General features: G+C 30.8%; 1 protein-coding gene across 1 annotated transcript in view; it reads left to right on the forward strand.

Annotated features, from left to right (window-relative positions):
• Window positions 1-19,586, forward strand: part of LOC107439162 (ubiquitin carboxyl-terminal hydrolase 2) — a 52,514-nt gene extending 32,928 nt beyond the window's left edge. The window contains exons 8-12 of the mRNA XM_043042104.3: window positions 2,541-2,618; window positions 6,214-6,292; window positions 12,466-12,573; window positions 15,967-16,081; window positions 19,472-19,586. Of these exons, the coding sequence (XP_042898038.1) occupies window positions 2,541-2,618; window positions 6,214-6,292; window positions 12,466-12,573; window positions 15,967-16,081; window positions 19,472-19,535 (444 nt within the window). The 3' untranslated portion in view covers window positions 19,536-19,586. The remainder of the gene's footprint in view (window positions 1-2,540; window positions 2,619-6,213; window positions 6,293-12,465; window positions 12,574-15,966; window positions 16,082-19,471) is intronic.
• Window positions 19,587-21,311: the final 1,725 nt, after the last annotated feature.

Below are 21,311 nucleotides of genomic sequence, written 5' to 3' on the forward strand. Positions count from 1 at the left end.
GTTGTTGGAAAATCACGCAAACCACGATGCTTTAAAAACGTGAGAAGTTTCCCAACAAATTATGAAGCAAACAAAAAAGCGTGGATAACAAAAGCCCTTTTCGAAGACTTTTTGCAGAAACTGAATAAAAAGATGAAATTTCAGAACCGCAAAATAATTTTGTTTATCGATCAATGCAGTGCACATCCGGATTTGCAGCTATCTAATGTGCGTGTTGAGTTTTTTCCTGCAAACTGTACAAGCAAATTACAGCCTTGTGATCTCGGCATTATTCGATCATTTAAGGTTTTTTACAGAAAGCAACTTGTCCGGAAAGCTGTAGCTGAACTAGAGAACGGAAACCTAAATGACGCCTGCAAACTAAAGTTAAGTGTTCTGGAGGCTATGCATTTTATTTCTGCTGCTTGGAGAAGCGTTACACAAAAGTGCATTTCCCACTGTTTTGAAGAAAGCGGAATCGTAGCTTCTAATGAACCGTTAACAGATGCAGGATTAGATAATCTAGACTCGGATAATGACAATGAAACAGTTAGCTATGACTTCGACGAGTACATCCGAGAAAACTTAGCAACATGCGAAGCTGAGAGAACTACTGCTCCATCCGTGGACGATGTTATGGACTTTTCATCCGCCGATGAAGATGAACAAGAAGAAACAGAAGCACAGCCCGTTCCTTCTTTCAACACAGCATTGAGAAGTTTGCTAATAGTGAAAGACTATTTTCTATCATACAAAGACCAGGAAAAAAATTTGCAAAAGATTTCAATCCTGGAAGATGAGGCATTTACTTTGAACTCAATGTCTAAAAAACAATCTACTATTACGCACTATTTTGCACCTAAATTACATGATTCTTAACAAAAATTGTAAAAGTGATTTTGAACTGGTATGTTTTTTTCTTTAGATACTAATATTCTTTTCGTAAAATATAAATTTTAATAGTACCTTTTGAAAGAGTCATCTTTACTACCTTAGTTTGTTTTATTTTCCCATTATTATTATATGATTTTTTGCTATCTAAGTATTTCCCGTATTTTACGTTTTCTCGGATTTTACGTTTTTTTTACCCAGTCCCCTGAGAAACGTAAAATCGGGGTTTCACTGTATTCAATTTAATGGTGAGTTAAATGGTGTATACAAGTTTTCACATTATTTTGAATAAGTACTTTTAAATAACGTAATGAAAATTTGAACGGAATCGGTCAAATAGTTCTTGAGAAACGAAAATTTAAAAATACACTTTTTTAAATTATTCTGAGCAAAAAAAGGGGGGAGATTAAAAAGGGGCTCAAAATTTTATCCGCTTTCTCACCTTACGTATTGGGAATATATTTTCCAAACTCCAGCGCCCTATCCCTGTAATGAGAGTCAAAAATCGAAATCTGTCGGGAAAAAAAATTTAAGTTTAATTAGAGAAAGCACTTTGTTGTCCTTGTTTCGTAACTTAAAATATTGTTTGTTCAAATTAATTAATAAATTAAATTTTAGACCCTCGAACAATTATTATACTTGCAACTCAATTCGTGAGATTTCGATCACGTGATCAAAATTTATTTATTATTTTCATGAACTTAATTTCTATTATTATTTAATTTTTATTTCGCGCAATGAACAATTCTGAAATTTCTCAATCGGTATTAAATAAAATACGAAAAAACATTTTTGCAAAAATCGTTTTATGGATCAAATTAAGATAACATAACATGGCATGATAGAAAGTTTTAGATTAGCATAGTTTATTGGGCAGATATAACTAGAAACAAAAAAAAAAAAAAAAAAAGGTTAGGAATAACTTAATAAGAAGTAGTTATATGTTATAACTGGTGTTGAACAAACTACCCAATTCTGAGTTTTCGACTATCAATGCTCAACTCCGTAGCCTTGCAATTTTGATACAAATTAAAAAGACAGGGGAGCTCCTGAATCAAGTATTGGGACAAACCAGCATTCGTTTCATTCAAAATTAGACGGAAAAAAATTTATAATTCTCCTACCACTATTTTATTTTTACTAGGGTGCTGCTACCACTGGGAAAAGACAAAATAAAATAAAATACACGCAACTTTCTTGTTCAGCTAGAAGCCACGCAACAAAATAAATTAAGACATTTAAATACCCTACGGCTTCAAAACACTAAACCTAATTTCAAAGAATTTAACAGCATTCATTATATTAATGCAGTTTTAGAAAGCATAGAACGTTTTTAAATAATCTATTTTTAACAAAATTCTAATTTATTCTATTTTTTTTTCTTATATGCAAAGCATGCTATAATTTCCTTACTTTTTTTAATTATATATCACTTTTAGGAATCAGTAAAATGTTGTTGAATTATGTAAAAATGAAATATTAAATAATTGAATAAAATGAAATGAAATTTTTTTTTTTAACATTTCGGTAGTTTTCTTTCTTAAATCTATTAAGGATATCACTATTTTCCACTACAATACGCAATTTTAAAAAATAAATTTATAAATTTTTATTTCTTCCTTATTTATAATGAAATTTATTTTAAAAATATGCTCTATTTTACTTTTTAGGAATCATCAAGTTCTTCTTTGAATCAACTTTTTAACTTATTTTCTTATCCTGAAATTCTAGACGGGCAAAATAAAGCCGTAAGTATTATGTTTTTGATACAGAATTATGGATGAACTGATATCTCTTAATTTTTTTAAAAAAATTTTTACAGTTTATTTTTGTAATAACAGCCCTTAATATGTAGTTTCAAAATCCTTGTGAAAAACGGTGAAAAAATATACACACTGGGAGAAAAATATTTACGCTTAAAAATTTTTAAAAAAAAAACGCTCTCAAAATTTGACGAATCACTTTTGAGGAAGGCTAGTATACAAAACAAAGAAGCTCTTTATAACAAAAATGTACTGTATGTGAAAGAACTCAAACACCACTCTTGTTGATTCTTATGTAAATTGAACACATGAATCTGAATATATAATTTTATTATACACAACACCACCGACCGTTTTCTGTAACTTTAGTAGCGGATTGCGTTTATGGTTTTCAAATTTTTTTTTCTTTTCAAGGTGGTAAGATCCAATTCATGTCTAATTTGGATGATAAATTTTATGCATAAGCAAGTGCCACTGTCCGGTATACATATGCTCTATATACCCTACACTGTTTTTTTTTTTTTTTTTTTTTTTTTTTTTTAAATGGTAAGGGCCACTGTTCCGTTTGCCCGGTATGTACAATTCTGATTTTTTAATGTTAAGTGCTAGACATGATACGCAAATGCAGTACTACCAGTAAATATATTACATCCTTTCTGTAAATCTAATCCTGACTTCAATATTTCAAATTGGCATAACATGTTTCGATTCTTGGACAGGTTGAAGCTTATAGTCAAGATAGTGCTTGTTTGTCATAAACTGCATCCTCAGATGTTGATAAGAAACGAGATGTGGTTTTATCCTTTGTAAATTGAACCTTATGCTAAATTTTCACACATCATCTAGAAGCGCAATTTGCATATTGTTGGGAGTTGGGGTAATAATTGAATTCATTATTCAGCGCAGTTCACCACTGCCCCTAAAGGCTATAAAATTATTGAAAAGTGATAAACATAAGAGGCGGGATGTTCCAAAAGAGCCGCTCAGTAGTTCTCTGCGTAATTTACCCTAGTCATAATTACCATGTATTCGCTACGTTACTTACCATTGTCGCAATTACTAAGCAATCGCTGCGTAATTTATCATTGCCGCGATTTCCATGTAGTCGCTGCGTAATTTACCTTTGTCGTAATTACCATGTAGTCACTGCGTCACTTACCATTGTCGCTATTACCAAGCAATCAGTGCGTAATTTACGATTGCCGCGATTTGTCGTAATTACCATGTACTCGCTACGTTATTTCACCATTGTCACAATTCCCAAGCAGTTGCTGCGTAATTTACCACTGTCGCAATTTCCATGCAGTCGCTACGTAATTTATCATTTGAAGATTAGAAAGATTATTTAAACTCAGGAATAAGGATTATAATAACTTTGGAAGAAGGATTCAAACTTAGGAAGAAGGATTATTTTAACCGTTAATTTTTTTATGAAAGAATGGAAAGGGAAAAATTTCTAAAAATTGAACAGTAGGAAAAAGAAAGATTTTTTTATAATTTTCCCTTAAATTATGAAAAAAAAATGATTGTTTTTTTCTGTTTAATATAATTATTACCATAGTAAAATATATCATCTTACTAAAAGTTTCACAAATTTCCATAATTAATAATAAACACTTGAATAATTGATTATTGAACATTTGATTAATTGATTTAGGGCTGTCATTATTGAAAAAACTTTAACCTTCAAAACAAAGTATATAGCACCATTTTAAATATGGACATTCGTTGAAAATATTTTTGTCCTGAACACAAAGATTTCTTGCTGCGTACTCGTGGAATTAATTTCCAAAATAAAAAGTTAAAGACGCGCTTTTATAAAAAAGAAAAAACTGTATTTTTGGTTGCTTGAATTGTTTCAATTTTAGTTACTATTTCATGAAAAAAATCTTAATATTCGATTTGCAATACTGGAAACAGTGACTGATCGAATCTAGAGTGAATAACGCCAGAACGATACGCATGGAAAATGTTTATATTTTAAATTTATATGGTTCGAAGTTAAGACACGTTACGATTAAAATTATTTAAATAAAAGCACAATTCGTGAGAGTCACTTTTTAAAAAAAGTTGCATCTCGAATGCAAAATTTAAGACACCATTTTGCATTTTAAAAACTGACAGTCACATATAAGATTTAAGCCTCAATATTATAGGTTTTCCAATGCGAAATTTCTTATGTGCACTTTGTATTTTTAAAATTTTAGTTAATTTTCCATTTAAAAAAATTATAATTAACTTTCTATATTGAGTTTTACAACAATTTTTGAAAGAAAATTACAAATTGAATTCAAATCAAAATAATTTAATCAATTTTGAAGATAGCTACAAATAGAAAATATTTATGTTCTAAAAATATAGATTCCGTGGAGAGAAAATTTGTAAAAGATTTACCTAAAATATCCATTGTTACGTTGACTATTTTCACGAAATAAAAAACTCTTTAAAAACTGAGTTTTTTTTTTCTTCTTCTTTTTTTTTTATAAAGACACATTTGGGAATCAAAGTAAAGGGTGCCATTTTAAAGATAGACATTCGTAGAATATATTTATAACCGAAACTTGTAAGTTTCGATGTAAATTCCTTGATTTGTATCGATCTAAAAATGAGATTTTACTGTAAAAACTTTAGACATTATTCCACCAAAGAATAAAAAAGACTCGACCTTGATTTTATTTCATTTTATCACCGTCGTTGAACAGCCGACCCAATTTAGGGTTTACAATTACCAATGTTTAACACCGTAGGCTTGTAATTTTGAACCCAATCCAGAAGACAAGGGACCTCCTGGATAAGGTACTGGGAGAAATTTGCCGTCTTGGAGGCCTTTTGATGGAATTGGCCCGCATTTGAGTTACATGGAGAGGAAAAAAACGAAAACCTCCCACTGTTAGCCTGACGGCTAAAATTTCTCTGAAAGATCACTGTGGTATTCCTTCCTGCAAAACTCTCGCTTCTTTGAAAAATCACTGTGGTATTCCTTCCTACAAAACTATCACTTCTTTGAAAAATCACTGTGATATTCCTTCCTACAAAACTATCATTTCTTTGAAAGATCACTGTGGTATTCCTTCCTACAAAACTATCATTTCTTTGAAAGATCACTGTGGTATTCCTTCCTACAAAACTATCATTTCTTTGAAAGATCGCTGTGGTATTCCTTCCTACAAAACTATCATTTCTTTGAAAGATCACTGTGGTATTCCTTCCTACAAAACTATCACAAAAATAAATAAAAAATTAAATTAAATTTGCCGGATTTTTCTATAATACCTAGAAGACCCTCTAAATGTAGAACGGAACGATAAAAAAGCAGATATTTAAAAAGCAGAAGCTTTATGCCAATTTTTAACTAACACAAAATTAACAAGATCAAATCGACAAGAACAAAAAAACTAACTGTCAACAATGAAAGAAAAAAAGTTATTTAATGTAATCTACATAAATGAGACAATTCAAAGTATTAAAAAATATTTTTTTCATACTAAATTTTGTAAATAAAATGATATTTATAGTATTTTGCTATTTTTTCACTTTTTAATCAAATTTTTATTACATACACAATCTCATTTTTTTTTAGTTCTGCGAATGGTGTCGCCAGAAAAACAGATGCAGCAAAAAAATGGAAGTGAACAAATTTCCTAAAGTACTTGTGATTCGTATCCTTTGTAATCGGCCTAAAAGCTTGAAAAGTAGAAGAGAGAGAAAAAAAAAAGTTTCATGGAAATTTTGAAGGATCATTTTCAAAATGGAGAGGCATTTTGAAAATTTTTTTCTTAAAAAATTTAATTTATAAAACTTTTACCTGCAATTGGAATGTTTCTTGCCCATAAAACAGCAGTGCGATTTTTGATTGAGAATATGAAATTAAAAAAAATAAAATATTTATTTGAATCTACATTATGACCCTGTGTTACCAATTTTCAAACACTTTTAAATAAAAAATTAAATCCCCTGAAACAGTAAACAATTTACACTTTAGTCAAATTTACAGTGCAAATCACTAAAACTGCGTTTTTTTTTTTTTTTTTTTTTTTTTTGTTAAATTCTATACGAAAATAGAGCTTAATAAGTGATGGGTAACGAATTGGAAAAAGGTAACAGAGGGGAAACTGACAGTAGATCTAAATTTTAAATGCTCTTGCAATAAGATCAATCATTCGATCAAACGGACGTAACGATAAACTAAGACATCGCTGGATTTGTCATTAATCTCTATCTAAATTCACGCCCTCTAGCGATCAGTTTGCTTTGACGGGTGAAAACATTTTATACTAGTATTAGAAAATGTCCGTATCGCTAACTACTTGTTCCATTAAAACAACATTCAAAATGTATTATTTAATTACCAACGATAATAAGTCGAATTTCTGCCAAGAAAATCTGAATTTTATAGATTTTTAGCAATAAAAACTTATTAGTATATATTTTAATTGATGTTTTTCTCCTTTTTGTATATAAGATGTATGAACATTAATTCTTTGAAACTATAACTTTTTATGCTTCAGTATCTCAGATGCATAAAAATTATGATTTTTTTAAATTTTTTAATGTATTAAAAGTATTTTCAACTTTATTGAAAATCATTGTTTCTTGTTTTAGTAGTTGCATTAATTCATTTGGTTTTTATAATTTTTTTTTAATGGCGGGCACTTGGAGTTATTGTCCATTGGCCACAGAAAGTGCCAGAACTGCTAATTCTCTTTTCGTTACCCAGTGGGCACCTGTGGCGAAGCCACGGCGGTGGAACAGCATCGCCCACGTCACACTACCACAACCCGTTTATAGGGCGGGTCACATTCACACACAAAGGAGAAAGGACATAGAACACAGATAGAGGGAAAGAAACATCCATGCCTTGCCCGGGATTCGAACCCAGAACCTTTCTGATGCAAGGACAGTTCCCTGCCCCCTACACAGACTGGTCGGCGGTTTTTATAAATTAAAATGATTAATAATTATTAATAACAGTACCTTTTTCTCTGAGCCAGAAAAATCTAAAATTCGCTAATTTCACAGATGTAAAACAAAATTTTTTTCAATTTTTTAAAGATTCATAATTTGTAAATTTTAAAATTTATAAAAAAAAAAACTATTACATTCTTTAAAAACTAATTTTTTATATCATCCTGAAATTGAATACTTGAAATTAAAAGAAAAAACACAATTTGGATAATTAAAAAAAAAACCGAAGAAAATTAAAATAAGGAACATTTTTGTAAGTAAGCTATTCAAAACATTAAATTTCATATAAAGCACAATAAATCGAAAAATGTTAAGGATCACTGAAATAGAATCTCTTTATATTCTGTTATCGTTCAATTAGGCTGTTATTGAAAAATTTTCGTGGTTTTCATTTGTGCGTAACATAAATTCTAATTATTTTCATTCAAAAATTCTTTCTAAAGATGATTTTACTCCTGTATTTTAAATTACATACTCTGTACAAGTTACTTTGATATTTGGGTTGTGGTAAAAAGTACACAAATAAGAAGAGCGCTTCACAACATTCACGAAGATAAAAAAAACTGTCTATCAAAGATGATAAAAAAATAATTTCATTGCGATAATGAACATTTAGCTGGAATTCTATTACCGCTAAGCAATCTGAAAAATATTTTTGTGGCTTTCCTTTGCTTGTAACTCAAAATCTGATAATTTTAATTTACATAAAATAAGTTACTTAAATAACTTTTATAAATATGATTATACTCCGAAAGTTAGATTGTAAGTTGCTTTGATTTTTGAGTAGAGTTAAAAATTACAAAAATGAGAAATGCGTTTCGTTATATTAGTAGGATGATAGGCTGCCTATAGGATTGATTATAAATATTATTTTCATAGCAATAATAAACATTTAGCTGGAGTCAAGCAATCTGAAAAATATTTTTGTGGTTTTCCTCTTCGTGTAACGCTAAATCTGATTTTTAATTTAATTTTCGCTGAAATAAAATATTTTTATAACTTATTTAGCCAATGGGGCTAACCGCGAGAAGCTTTCGGGATTTCCTCTCTGTGTTACTCAAGTGCGAGATAGTTCCATCAAAGAGTCCTCCACGAAGGCTAGTTTGTCCCAATGTTTGATCCAGGAGTTCTCTTGTCTTCTGAGGTGGGTTTAAAATTACAAGGCTATGAACTTGAACATGACAGTCGTAAAATCCAAAATTCAATATGAGTTATAAAATAAAGTTAAATGAATAAGTTTGCGAAAGAGCGGTTTGTAATTACAGGAAAACAAACCACTTTAGATGGCTGAAAGTTTGAGCTCAAAAGCTCACGTTGGAAAAAAAAAACTTTTTTCATTTAGTCTCGTTTATCTATTTCAATATCTTCGGTAATTTAAGTTTCATATTTTCAACATTCTCAGACCATTTATTTTCGTAACTTTCTTTTTTAACAAACAGTTTCTGTCCGTATTATGGAGAAAGTAGGGAAAATTCCACACAAACTTCACAGAACCTTTATTGCTAAGAGGGTAATAACAAATTTACAATCATTATACCAACTTCATTATGTTGCATTATAATTTTTAAATTAGAAATACTTTGTAATCATTTATTGTTTTCAGGGGAATTAGATTCTAACGAAACACTTCTTGCAAGAAAACTCATAATTTTACGCAATTTAATTAACTCCTATAATCATATCCTAAAACAATCAGTTCCAATCCATATCCAACAAACACTTTCTGCCCATATTATATGGAGAACATAGAAAAATTCCCCTCACAAAACTTTTAATGCTAAGATAGCAAATTTACAATCATTATACTAGCTTCATTATGTTGCATTATAATTTTTAAATTAAAAATACTTTGTAATCATTTATTGTTTTCAGGGAAATTATACACAAAATATCTTAGATTATAACGAAAAATTTCTTGTAAGAAAATTCATAATTTTCTGCAACTCCTAAAACCATATCCTAAAATATCGGATAATTCCTTTTGCAACAGCTTCATTATGTTGCAATATAATTTTTAAACGAAAAATACTTCGTAATAATTTATTGTTTTCAGTGGAATTATATACAAAATATCTTAGATTATAATGAAAAACTAAATTTTCTGCAACTCCTAAAACCATATCCTAAAATATCAGATAATTGATTTGCACCGGCTTCCTACATTAATCACAAAATTTTTCTTTTAATATTAACATAGTGGTGACAATATAATTATTGCACGTTGTTAAATGGGAAGAGGAATACATAATTATCTATTTCCTCAAAGTGAAGAGGATGAGGGTATTTAGGAAGACCTTTTCATCTCACTTGATTTCTAGTTTTGACAATCATTTCATTCAACATTATTTCAAACCGTTTAATTTTAAATATTTTACTGTAAAACATTTAAATTGTTATACCATAAAATAAAGATAATTAATTTAAAAATTTAAAATTTTTTAGAAATTTATTTAATTAATTAAATTAATTAAAAAAAATTTAGAAATTTATTATTATTTAGGATCATGGAAAATATATGATTAGTATTTTTTTAAATTTTTGTTTGAATTAAATACTAGAGATTTAAAAAGTGGATTTTTTGAATTTATTACTAGAGATTGAATTTATTACTATACATTTAAAAAGTATATTGAGAATTATTAAATTCCATATTTTAAGTACTTTTCGTACTATAAGGATTATAGTAGACTCATTTTCTCACCAAGAAAATGTTATAAACTCAAATGGTATTTATAATAAGAGCTAATTAATTTAAATTTACACATTTTAGACGAATGTTTAATGCTGTGGGGGCCAGCGTAGAGAACCATAAAAATGAACATAACGTTTAAAACATATCTTATTTGACACCTTTTATAGTTTTAACACGGTTCCCAGCAGATCATTGAAGTCAAGCATCACTGGCTACGGTCAGTGTGCGGGTGGGTGACCACTTGGATCAGTCAGCGTAGGGACCGAGGGTGTGCGGTATTGATCCTCGTTAAACTGTGCTACCGTAAAGTGCTCGACTTCGCGCGCAGGTCGTCGGGCTACCGAAGCGGGGGTGCCATCCCCTCCGCAGAGGATCAAAATTGTGATGGCATGTCTTCGGATCATCCTCCGGGATGTTTCCCAGACCGTCGCCAATAGCCCATTGTGCAGCTCTAGTGCGACGTAAATTAACAACAATTATAGTTTTAAACACTTTCAACAAATTTCCATACTAAACAGTTAAGAATTTTTTATGATATATGTTTTCCTCACATTTATATTTAATGTATTATTTCCTATTTTTATAATTATATTGCATGTTGTATTATTTGACCAAATCAGAAACGGTTCGGGATAGCCTGGTTGGCTAGACATTAGGCCCATGTCCAAGAGGTCGTGAGTTCGATCCCCACCTGCCGAAGACTCTCCGTGTAGTAAATGGTGACTGGTGCGCGTTAAATCTGTCGTGTCACAAAGCCATCCAAGTTCCCACAACAAATCAATACCTCTGAGGGGGGGGGGCGTGATGGCTCAGTGGATAGAGCGTTCACCTTCCAATCAGGTGAACCGGGTTCGAATCCTAGCGATGGCTGGTCGAAACTAATTCCGAATCCGGCTTTCACCGACCACAATGCTGACATAAAATATCCTCAGTGGTAAACGGATCACGGGTTAGTCCCCTTGCCGTCAGGCTAACCGTGGGAGGTTCTCGTGGTCTTCCTCTCCATGTAACGCAAATGCGGGTCAGCTCTATCAAAAAGTCCTCCACGAAGGCAAATTTCTCCCAATACTCGATCCAGGAGTTCCTTTGTCTTCTGGATTGGGTTCAAAATTACAAGGCCACGGAGTTGAACATTAATAGTCTTAAACTCAAACGATTGGGTCGGCTGTTCAACGACGGTTATAAAATAAAATAATAAATACCTCTGGGGTACTGAATTAGAGATTGATTGTTCTATGGTTTAGGTCAAAATTATGATCTGTAGCTGAATGAATGGGTCAGCCCTTTAAAACGGGCTGTGACGTGTGTTTGAAAAACAAGAAACACTCCGTCTCTCTTAAAAATTGGTTTCTCCAAGCAGACTTGCCAAATATATTAGAAACAACAACAGATCAGAAACAATCTAATTTTGAGCTGCTTTTCTTTTTTTCTTTTTTTTTTGCCGTCGGACAAAGCTGTACGAGAAAATTATGCTTGCCCTGTTACGAAAACTAAGTTAAACTTCATCAGGATATTTATATCAGATTCCTCGCACTCTGTTTGTTTTAAAATTTAAAAGTAGAAAATAAATAGCTATATTTTATTACGAACATCAGCTGTCCAATGTTAATAATAATATTAAATAAATAAAATGAGAAGAGATTTTAAACCTTAGTTTATTTTTTGCGTAATTGCATTTAAAAAATTTATTTAGTCTCGGTTTGAGTATCTAAAAACTGCTGAATTTGTTTCTGAAAAATGAAAAAAAGGAAGGAAAAAGAGGATGGGTGTATGGTAGAAAGTTTAGCAATTTAAAGGCATGGGTAACATAATGACAAGCCACATTTTGAAATATTCGTTCAGGAGAGCGCTTTTAAAAAAGTTTCTGGTAGAGAAAAAAAATTTAAAACACGATTTCTGTATATTGTACTATTCCTGGATACTGAAACAATACTAAGTTTCAGTCAGATGCTAAAAAAATTTAGTGTTGCTTTTTTTAGAAGTGTGTCATATTGCCCCAAGATAAAGTGTTACTCAAGATAGAATATCACTAAAAAAATTTATGAAATTAAAAACGGTAACAAATTTAAACATTCTTATTTAGATTATCCCCTACATTAAAATTAAAAATTACAGTTTATTAGTAAATTCGCATTTGAATTTGATATACAAGTAAATTCCTTAATAAAATAAAAGATTTAAAGCGTTTTTCAGCTTCTTCTTTCCTTAGAAAACTAAACATAATGGTGGACTGCCCTCTAGCATTGCGAAATCTTTCCGAATTTTCCTCTCGCAGCTACTACAGTAAGATAATTTTTATTATTATTTTCATAAAATAAAGACAATTCATTATTATTTTCATAAAATAAAGACAACAATTCATTATTATTTTCATAAAATAAAGACAACAATTCATTATTATTTATAAGAACAACTAGCAACACTTAGACGCATGATGTTTCCTTAGGGCTCAACAAGAATTTTCAATACAAAGTGTCCAGACTAAATAAAGTCACCTTGATTTTTTGCCATAACTGAACTCAAAGAAAACCAGTAAGGACCAAACATATATATCTAAACACATATTTACAAGAATTAATCAACTTTCTACGGACATGAACCATTTGCTGGACATGAAAAAAAAAACTTCGAATAAGTAAAAGAGAAGGGGGAAAAAAAGTGTCTCATTGAAATAAAGTCACTTTTGATTATACCCAAAATATCCATCAAATTTTTTATCCGACTTAAAATATGCTGAGGTGATTGTGAGCCCAATTAAAAAATCCTGAAAATTTTTTGAGTAAAATCTTTAATGACGCATTTCAAATAATTTATGTCTTTATAAATTTAAATCATTGATATTTTCACTACATAAAATTCTAAATAAATTATATGCAACGTAATGTAAATTAATAATTATGTATAAGTTTACTTCTATCTCTAATCACATTTATTATTCTACCAGAAAAAAATATTTACAAATGAAATAGATGTCAAGTATAAATTCTTAGTTCTAATATTTTTTAAATAAATTATACAAGAATTTTAATACATAAATGTGATCGATAATTTCCCGAAACTTCTGTACCTTGGATTTCCGGATGGCTGTTAGCGAAAAATCCGGATTTTTTCCGGAGTACAATCATCTCTGAATATGTGGTGCATACCATTTACCAATCCCAGGAGGACAATAGCATAAATATTAAATGGCAGTATTCAATTCTGCAACAGACTGAAGATTTTGCAGCCATTTATTGCTATTAGCAAAATAATAGGTGGCCCAAGGCGGATTTTCTAGCAGGAAGATGCCTCTATTTACGTTGCAAAATCTTCACAGGGTTAGTTTTTTGGGTAATAGGGTAAATGCCATGAATGGCCTGTTCTTTTACGTGACCTATATCCCTAAGAAAACGTGAGGGCTATCCTCAGAACGATTGCATGTAACGAAAAGTAGCAGTTTCAGTTTGTGGCAGAATTACAAGCTGCTATAATTGAAACTAGGTACAGTATTGATGCTGATGTCCTCCTGGGTTTAGTAAATGGTACACAATATCATACAATTCAAGTCGTATGACGAATATAGTAGCTATAATCAGAAGTGACTTTATTTCGATGTGACATTTTTACCCCTCCTTTTTTAATTACTTATTATTATTACTTTTTTCTTCCTTTTCAAGTGCAAGAGGTGAGTTATTCTTTGTGAACATATATTTAGGTACAGACTAAGTGTATAAGTTTGGTTTTTATTGGGCTTTTTTGCGTCTAATTGCGACAAAAATCAAAGTGGTTTTATTTAGTTGGGACAATCTATATACCCAAGAGATGCACAATCAGCGGTCCGTGGGCCAAAAATGGCTACCTACGTTTACGATTTGGCATCTGACAATCTTAAATCTAATTTTTAAAAAAAAAATTAAAAAAGAAAGTGTAGAGAAAGCGAAATCCATCCTTGGAAAGAAGATGAGACATAGGCGGCATATTATTTGTCGGCACTCAAGTTTATGTTTAATAGAAATTAAATTTTTTTTTTTTAAATTTGATCGTCCTATTCTCTGGTTTACTTATTTTCGCTAGCAAGCCTGAATTTAATTATAAGTATTTAGTTTTGCCAGCTATGTTTATCTTCGTGTAAGCGCGGTGAAATGTATTTTCTCACAAATTTGTTTAAATAAAATGGTAAAAGAATAAAGGAAACTTCCGAATCTAAATTTTGATAAAAGAAATTATAGTCTCAAAAATCGAATTACGATCGAGGCATTGATCTGATACTGTTATTACCTTTAAAAAGCGTTCTTTTTTTTGGTTTCTAAATGCTACCTTCAAAGAAGAATTTTTTCTTTTTTTTAATTTTCTGATTTCTTTTCTCTTTATAATCTTTAAATGCGCCGGAATAAATTGCTTTGTGACCTTGCGCCAATATTTGTTAGAATTTCATTAAAAATAATTAAATAATGCATCCATTCAAATTCTCACATTCCATGTATTTTAATTTATTTCTATAATATATGTGCACGTGTCATACTTGTTGCTTTCGAATGTAGAATTTAATTTCACCTTGCATTTTTACGATTGCGGCTTTACGTCATGCTGTCCCCAAAGTATTACTTTCTAGTTTTTGTTGCTAGCTTACAAAAAAGATTGCTACTCATGTGTGTACGAACACGTTCCCTCTAATTTTCTTTCAAGTACCGCGAGTAACAGAGGTCGGAAATTTTTTAGACAGGAATAAGTTAGCAATTTTCTTTCTTTTTTTTTCATTTTATAGTAAAAAATGTTCTTATAAAATAACAATAGAAAAAATAAAAATGCTAATATCAAACTTTCTACTGTGTGTTAAGAAATTATAAGAGCACAGTTTTGTATTTTCTACCATCCCTATATATATTTTTTTTTCGAACAAGAAAAAGTGTATTTTATACAGAATCACGAAACTCAACACATAATCAGGATTGGTATGATTTAAATCACAATTTAAATGACCTTATTTTTTGAAAAAGATCATTGATTTGAATCATCTGAGTTCTTTTAAAACATAAAATTGATTTAATTCAAAAATATTTTTATACAAAACTATTTATAAATACATTCTTATGGTTGTGAATTTTTTTTTTTTTTTCAATTTGATTTCATTGATGCTGAAGAATTTTTCAGGATAAATAATGAGATGCGGCTAAGTATAAAAATTATTATTTGATGGTTAAAATAAGTAAAAAAAAAAAAAAAACGTGATAAATTGACGTGTAACTTTAAAATTATATTTCTCAATTAGCTGTATGTAAAATAATTTGTTTAATAAACATATATCAATTACACCTATTTAGATTTACGTTTTATTAAAATACATAATAATGGAAGTCTTGAACTGCTAAGAGTAATTTAAAATGATTTTTATCACAATAATTTAATCTTAATTTAACATATAGCTGAAAAATTGTGTCGAATTCAAGAAGATGTAGAGCTTGAATAAAAACAACTAAGGTTTTATTTATTCAGAGATAAGTTTTTTTTTCATTAACTAATAACTTTAACGAGATTTTAAGCTAGATATATTAAGTGCTTTAATTAGATTGCTTTTTTTTAAATAGTATTAATAAATTTTATCAAAAGATGATTGATAAAAATTTGGTTTTAAAAAAAATCCGATTAAAAAAATATATATATATTTGCAAACTTTGATTGTTATTCATTATTCTACAGATTCCTATTCTTTATACGGCGTCATTGATCATATTGGAACAAATCATTCTGGCCATTATATTGCAAAGTGTAAAGATCCTAAAACAAAACTATGGTACGAGTTTAACGATTCAAGGTAAGATTTTATAATACTTGCATTCTTAATCGTAAAACTAGTGCCTCAGTTACAGAAAAAAAAAACTAGACTTTTGTAATGGTGCATTGTATACTGGGTGTTCTGTAAAAACCGCCCATAATATATACACTTTAAAATGCTTGTCAAAAAAAGAAGCAAAATTGAAACAGAGGTCGCAAATCAATATTTAACACGTTGAATGCCACGCTAATTTTACGTGGTTTGCCCGTCTGGCCAAACGGTAAATAACTACAAACTAAATTTGCAAATATTAGACAGATTTTGCTAGTTTTTTATAAGGTTTAGCAAGACATATCTGAAAAAACGTGGTGAATTATATAAGCCTACGAATTGTTTAGAAACAGTGGTGGATAAAAATTTTATTAAATTGAATTTATGAAACCAATAATCACAATTAATAAACTACCACTTGAAAATAATTAGTCGCTGTCAGGAGCAAGTTGGCAACGCTGTGTATATAAATAAAACTATTTTTGTGTGTTCTATATTGCATTAATTTCTTCAAACCATTTTAGTAACGATAATAATATAAAAAAATTAAAAGCATTAAAAATTTATTCGAATTATGTGTTTCTTCTTCGCCGGTCACCGGTGACCCCCATGTTATTCAACGTGTTAAACGAAGGAAAAAATTAACGAAATCTAATGAATCACTATAGTTTAAAATGTGCAATAAAATCGAAACCACTAAATATAAACCAAGTGCTTAGTGAATAAACTGTGATTGCTTAATGAAACCTGAAGTTACTTCTAAAAATAGCATTTCACTTACTATTTACTCAAGCAATCAAGCAGGTTTTGATGCTTTTAATCTCATCTTCCTCAACAGTGATTCGTCAGATTTGATAGCGTTTGTCTTTTCCTTGCAAAATTATGAAGAGAATTCAAAAAAGAATTTTTACACGATTACGAAACGCACTGACTTAATATGAATAATTAAAAAATAATAATAAACAAGTTTAGAATAACTTTTTTATCAATATACTGAAATGAATTCGTGGCATATAAGACAAAGTCAATCATATCTTCCAAAGATCCGTGCTTTAAATAAGGGGGGGAAATTCAATTTTCACTTAGAAGAAAGGTCATTAATGCAATAAAATATTCTTTAAAAAAAATCTATTAATTAAACTTAACATTTTTAGTCATTTTTAAATAATACGCAGAAAATTATAAATTTTAATTTTTAGCAAAATGTAAAATTCCTTTAATGTATTTCTTTACACTCAGCTAATAGATTAAGGTAGTTATATGCCATAAAATTATCCAAAAGATTATTTTAATAGAATTTCTTATGAGTTTGCATTGAAATTAAATGCTCCAACTAACAAGGGTAACTCAGTTATATTTTTACACAGGCAATCGCGTTGTTAAGGTATATACCAGAAGAAAGAAAGTTTGTATTTTTTTTTTTTTTTTTTTTTTTAAGGATAAAACGGCAACAAATGTTGCTCAATATATTATTGAACGCTGGTTCGAAAGCGATTAAAGGCAACATTCTACCGCCAAATTCAAATTCCTATTCATCACCTTATGAAACAAAAAGAAGTACACGGTTTCATATGCTGCCGTACAATTGAAAAAACAACGTAAGTGCTTCACGATTGATTCCGAGAAAAGTGTCTTGACAACTTTTCTCCTTACATTGCTAATGCTATCTATGAACGCTAAAATAAAATTTCAAAAAACAGATAAAGCAAAATTTATTTTTCAAAAAAAATTTTTTTTTTTTTTGCAATATGTAGCTTACCATATAAAGATGCCAAATATATAAAAATTTCAATTTTGAATTTCTTGTCGCTTTTGTTGATTTTTCAATTGCACGGCAGCATAGGTAGTCTGCTCAAAAAGTAGACCAACTACGCCTAACCCTTTCGATGGTTTTATTAAGGAAGCATGAAAAATAGTTTTAGTTTCCAAATATATAAACTTATGAATATACGGGGTGTTCCGTAATTATGTATTTTTAAAACCTATCAAAAATGAAGTGAATAGTCACATTAGTGGTCGTAAGTTTATATTTAAGTGTAGAAGAAACAAGATCATTATCAAAATTTATCCTATCACTGACAATCATTTTGCTTGTCAGGTGAAGTTTAAGAATGTCCCCATGTTTCAATTTCCCTGTTTCCTCTCACAATTAAGGTCTTGCCTTCCTCAGTTGTGATTGTTAGATCTTGATAGGGTTTCTTTCCTCTTATAAACATTACTTTCTTACCCTTAATGCGCATTTTTTTTACTTCTATTTTGAAAAAGATTCTAACCCTTTAAAGTTATTACCACTTTTTTCTTAATTTCCGATAAAACTTCTCTAAGAGCCGCGATGGTTCAGGGGATAGAACGTTTGCCTTCCAATGAGGCGACCGGGTCCGAATCCCAGTCAATACGAATTCCGCATCCGGGCTTGCACCGACCACAGTGCTGACATGAAATATCCTCAGTGGTAGACGGATCATGGGTTAGAGTCCCCTTGCCGCCAGGCTAATCGTGAGAGGTTCTCGTGGTCTTCCTCTCCATGTAACGCAAATGCGGGTTAGCTCCATCAAAAAGTCCTCTACGAAGGCAAATTTCTCCCAATACTCGATTCAGGAGTTCCCTTGTCTTCTGGATTGGGTTCAAAATTAAAGGGCTACGGAGTTGAACATTAGTAGTCTTAAACCCATGAAATTGGGTCAGCTGTTCAACGACTGCTATAAAAAGAATATTTTAAGGTCGGGATAGCCTGGTTGGTAGGGCACTGGGCTCATGTCCATGAGTTCGATCCCCGCCGCCCCGTGTAGTAAATGGTGACTGATTCACGTTAAACGTGTCGAGTCGCTAAGCCCGCCAGGTTCCCATAACAAATCAATACCTCTGAGTGTACTGATCCAGGAGTTTCCTAGTCTTCAGGATTGGTTCAAAATTACAAGGTTATGGAGTTGAACATTAGTAGTCGTAAACCCAAAACTGGGTCGGCTGTTCAGCGACAGACATAAAAAAAAAAAATTTAAGAAAGAATTGCTCTATTTAATATAGATATGAAGTCAAGCATTACTGGCTGCGGTCAGTGTGCGGGTGGGTGACCACTTGATCAGTCTGCGTAGGGACCGAGGGTGTGCGGTATTGGTCCTCGTTAAACTGTGCTACAGTAAAGTGCTAGACTTCGCGCGCAGGTCGTCGGGCTACCGAAGCGGGGGTGCCATCCCCTCCGCAGAGGATCAAAATTGTGATGGCATGTCTTCGGATCATCCTCCGGGATGTTTCCCAGACCGTCGCCAATAGCCCATTGTGCAGCTCTAGTGTGACGTAAATTAACAACAACAATAATATAGATATGTATTATTTCTAATTCATAAAATCTATAACAATTACAATAACATTTATTTTCAGGGTCACCAAGGCAACTGATGTCATCTCCAGTAACAGCTATATACTTTTTTATATACAAGATTAAGTCTTCCACAAAATATATTTAATTGTTAAAAAAATAAAAAACTGTATCCGAGTTCTTTTCTCATTTCTTATAAGCATTATACTCGCCAAAGGATATTTAGTTACAATAATGGCATAAAAGTAAAAAGATAATAACAAAAATATTCATGTACCACTTGTCAATAGATGTGACCTTTGCTATACAAATACTTGCCACGATAAGATATGTGGAACACTCTTTATCAAACTTTCCTTGGTAGCAATGATACTAATTGTTATTCATATTTACAATCTTTCTTGCGGGTAAATAATCCTGCTTTAAAAATTTCTTCAAATCTCTGCAAAAGCCTTAAACTCTCTAATATAAATGTGCCAACTTTCCAAACAAGTTATCAGCAATCAGAAAAACAACTCAGAAATATAGTTAAAAGAAGTTAGCATTATCGCAATTTAAAGGTGTTTAGATTAATTCAACAGATAGAAAATATTTAACAGAATTATGCATGAATTTCACTATTAAATAAAGAGTAGCACTCAAGCATAGGTACCAAATTAAAAAATGCCTGAAATTTTTTAATTTACTTTTTAACTTCATCATAAAAGGATAAATTGTTTACTTGGAATCATTCTAGTTTTTGGTTAAATTTTAAATTAGACCCAATTGTCTTTTTTTAAAAATAGCTAGAAACAGAAAAGAAATATGAGATAGTGTTCTTTTCCTTTGCTTCTAACGAAGCATTTTTATTCTTTATTTCTCGCTTTTAGAATTGTACAAAAAGTAGATAAAAAATAAAAAAATTATTATAGATAAGCTGCAAACAAAATTTCTTATTCTTGATCGTTAAGTGTAAAATATGTATTTTAAACAAATTACGTAAAATTCTTAAAAGACGTAATTTTCATTACTCTACCGTAGGATTATGAAATCTTAATAATTACGGATAGATCATAATAGTTAGCACTTCTGCTATGATCAAAAGTCTTATTAAATTACAATCTTTTCAGGCTTCCCACTAAATTTCACCCCACAGTGGATTGAACGTAAGACAAGTCAAGCAACACTGGCAGCGGACCGTGAGCGGGTGGGTTACCACTTTAATAAGCCTGCGAAAGGAACGACGCGGTATCGGTCCTCATTAAACTGTTCTACCGTAAAGTACTTTACCTCACCTATAGGTCGTCGGTCTGGGTCTGATTTAGAAATCCGGAGGCCCTAGGCATGGAATTGTCGGGGGCAGATGGTCTTCACATTTACACGTTAATAACACATGTTTACTGTACACATTTAATAACCTGAGTAAAGTAACACAAATAATAAAAAAATTGTTTTTACTTATTTAAATTATTGTCGACTCATAATTCTCAAGAAAACACAGAAAAAAAATATTTGCAACCCCCAGACATGTTGGGGCCCTAGGCCAGACCTCTCGAGCCTTATGATAAACCAGGCCCTGAGTCTAGTTACTAAAGCGGGGAAAGAATCAAATTATGAATGTATGTCTTCGGATCATTCTTCAAGGATGACTTTTCCGTAGCTGATAGTCCATTGTTTCGCTCTAGTGCGTTGTAAATAAAGTACTATTACCCACTCAATTTCAGAAATTAAATTTTCAAATTTTTCCAGGAAAATGTCTACAAAATTATAGACGACATTTTAGCCTCAAACAGCAATATTTCAATGGAAATATTTTCCAGGGTGCTTAGTCAAATCATTCAACAAAAAATAACCACCTTTTAAGCACTTTTCAAGCACTCAAAAAATATTTTTAAGCACGTTGAAAAAAGATCATTAGGCAAG

The sequence above is a fragment of the Parasteatoda tepidariorum genome, chromosome 11 (assembly GCF_982258835.1).
Source record: "Parasteatoda tepidariorum strain Cologne lab strain chromosome 11, Ptep-v5.0, whole genome shotgun sequence".
Taxonomy (NCBI): Eukaryota; Metazoa; Arthropoda; class Arachnida; order Araneae; family Theridiidae; genus Parasteatoda; species Parasteatoda tepidariorum.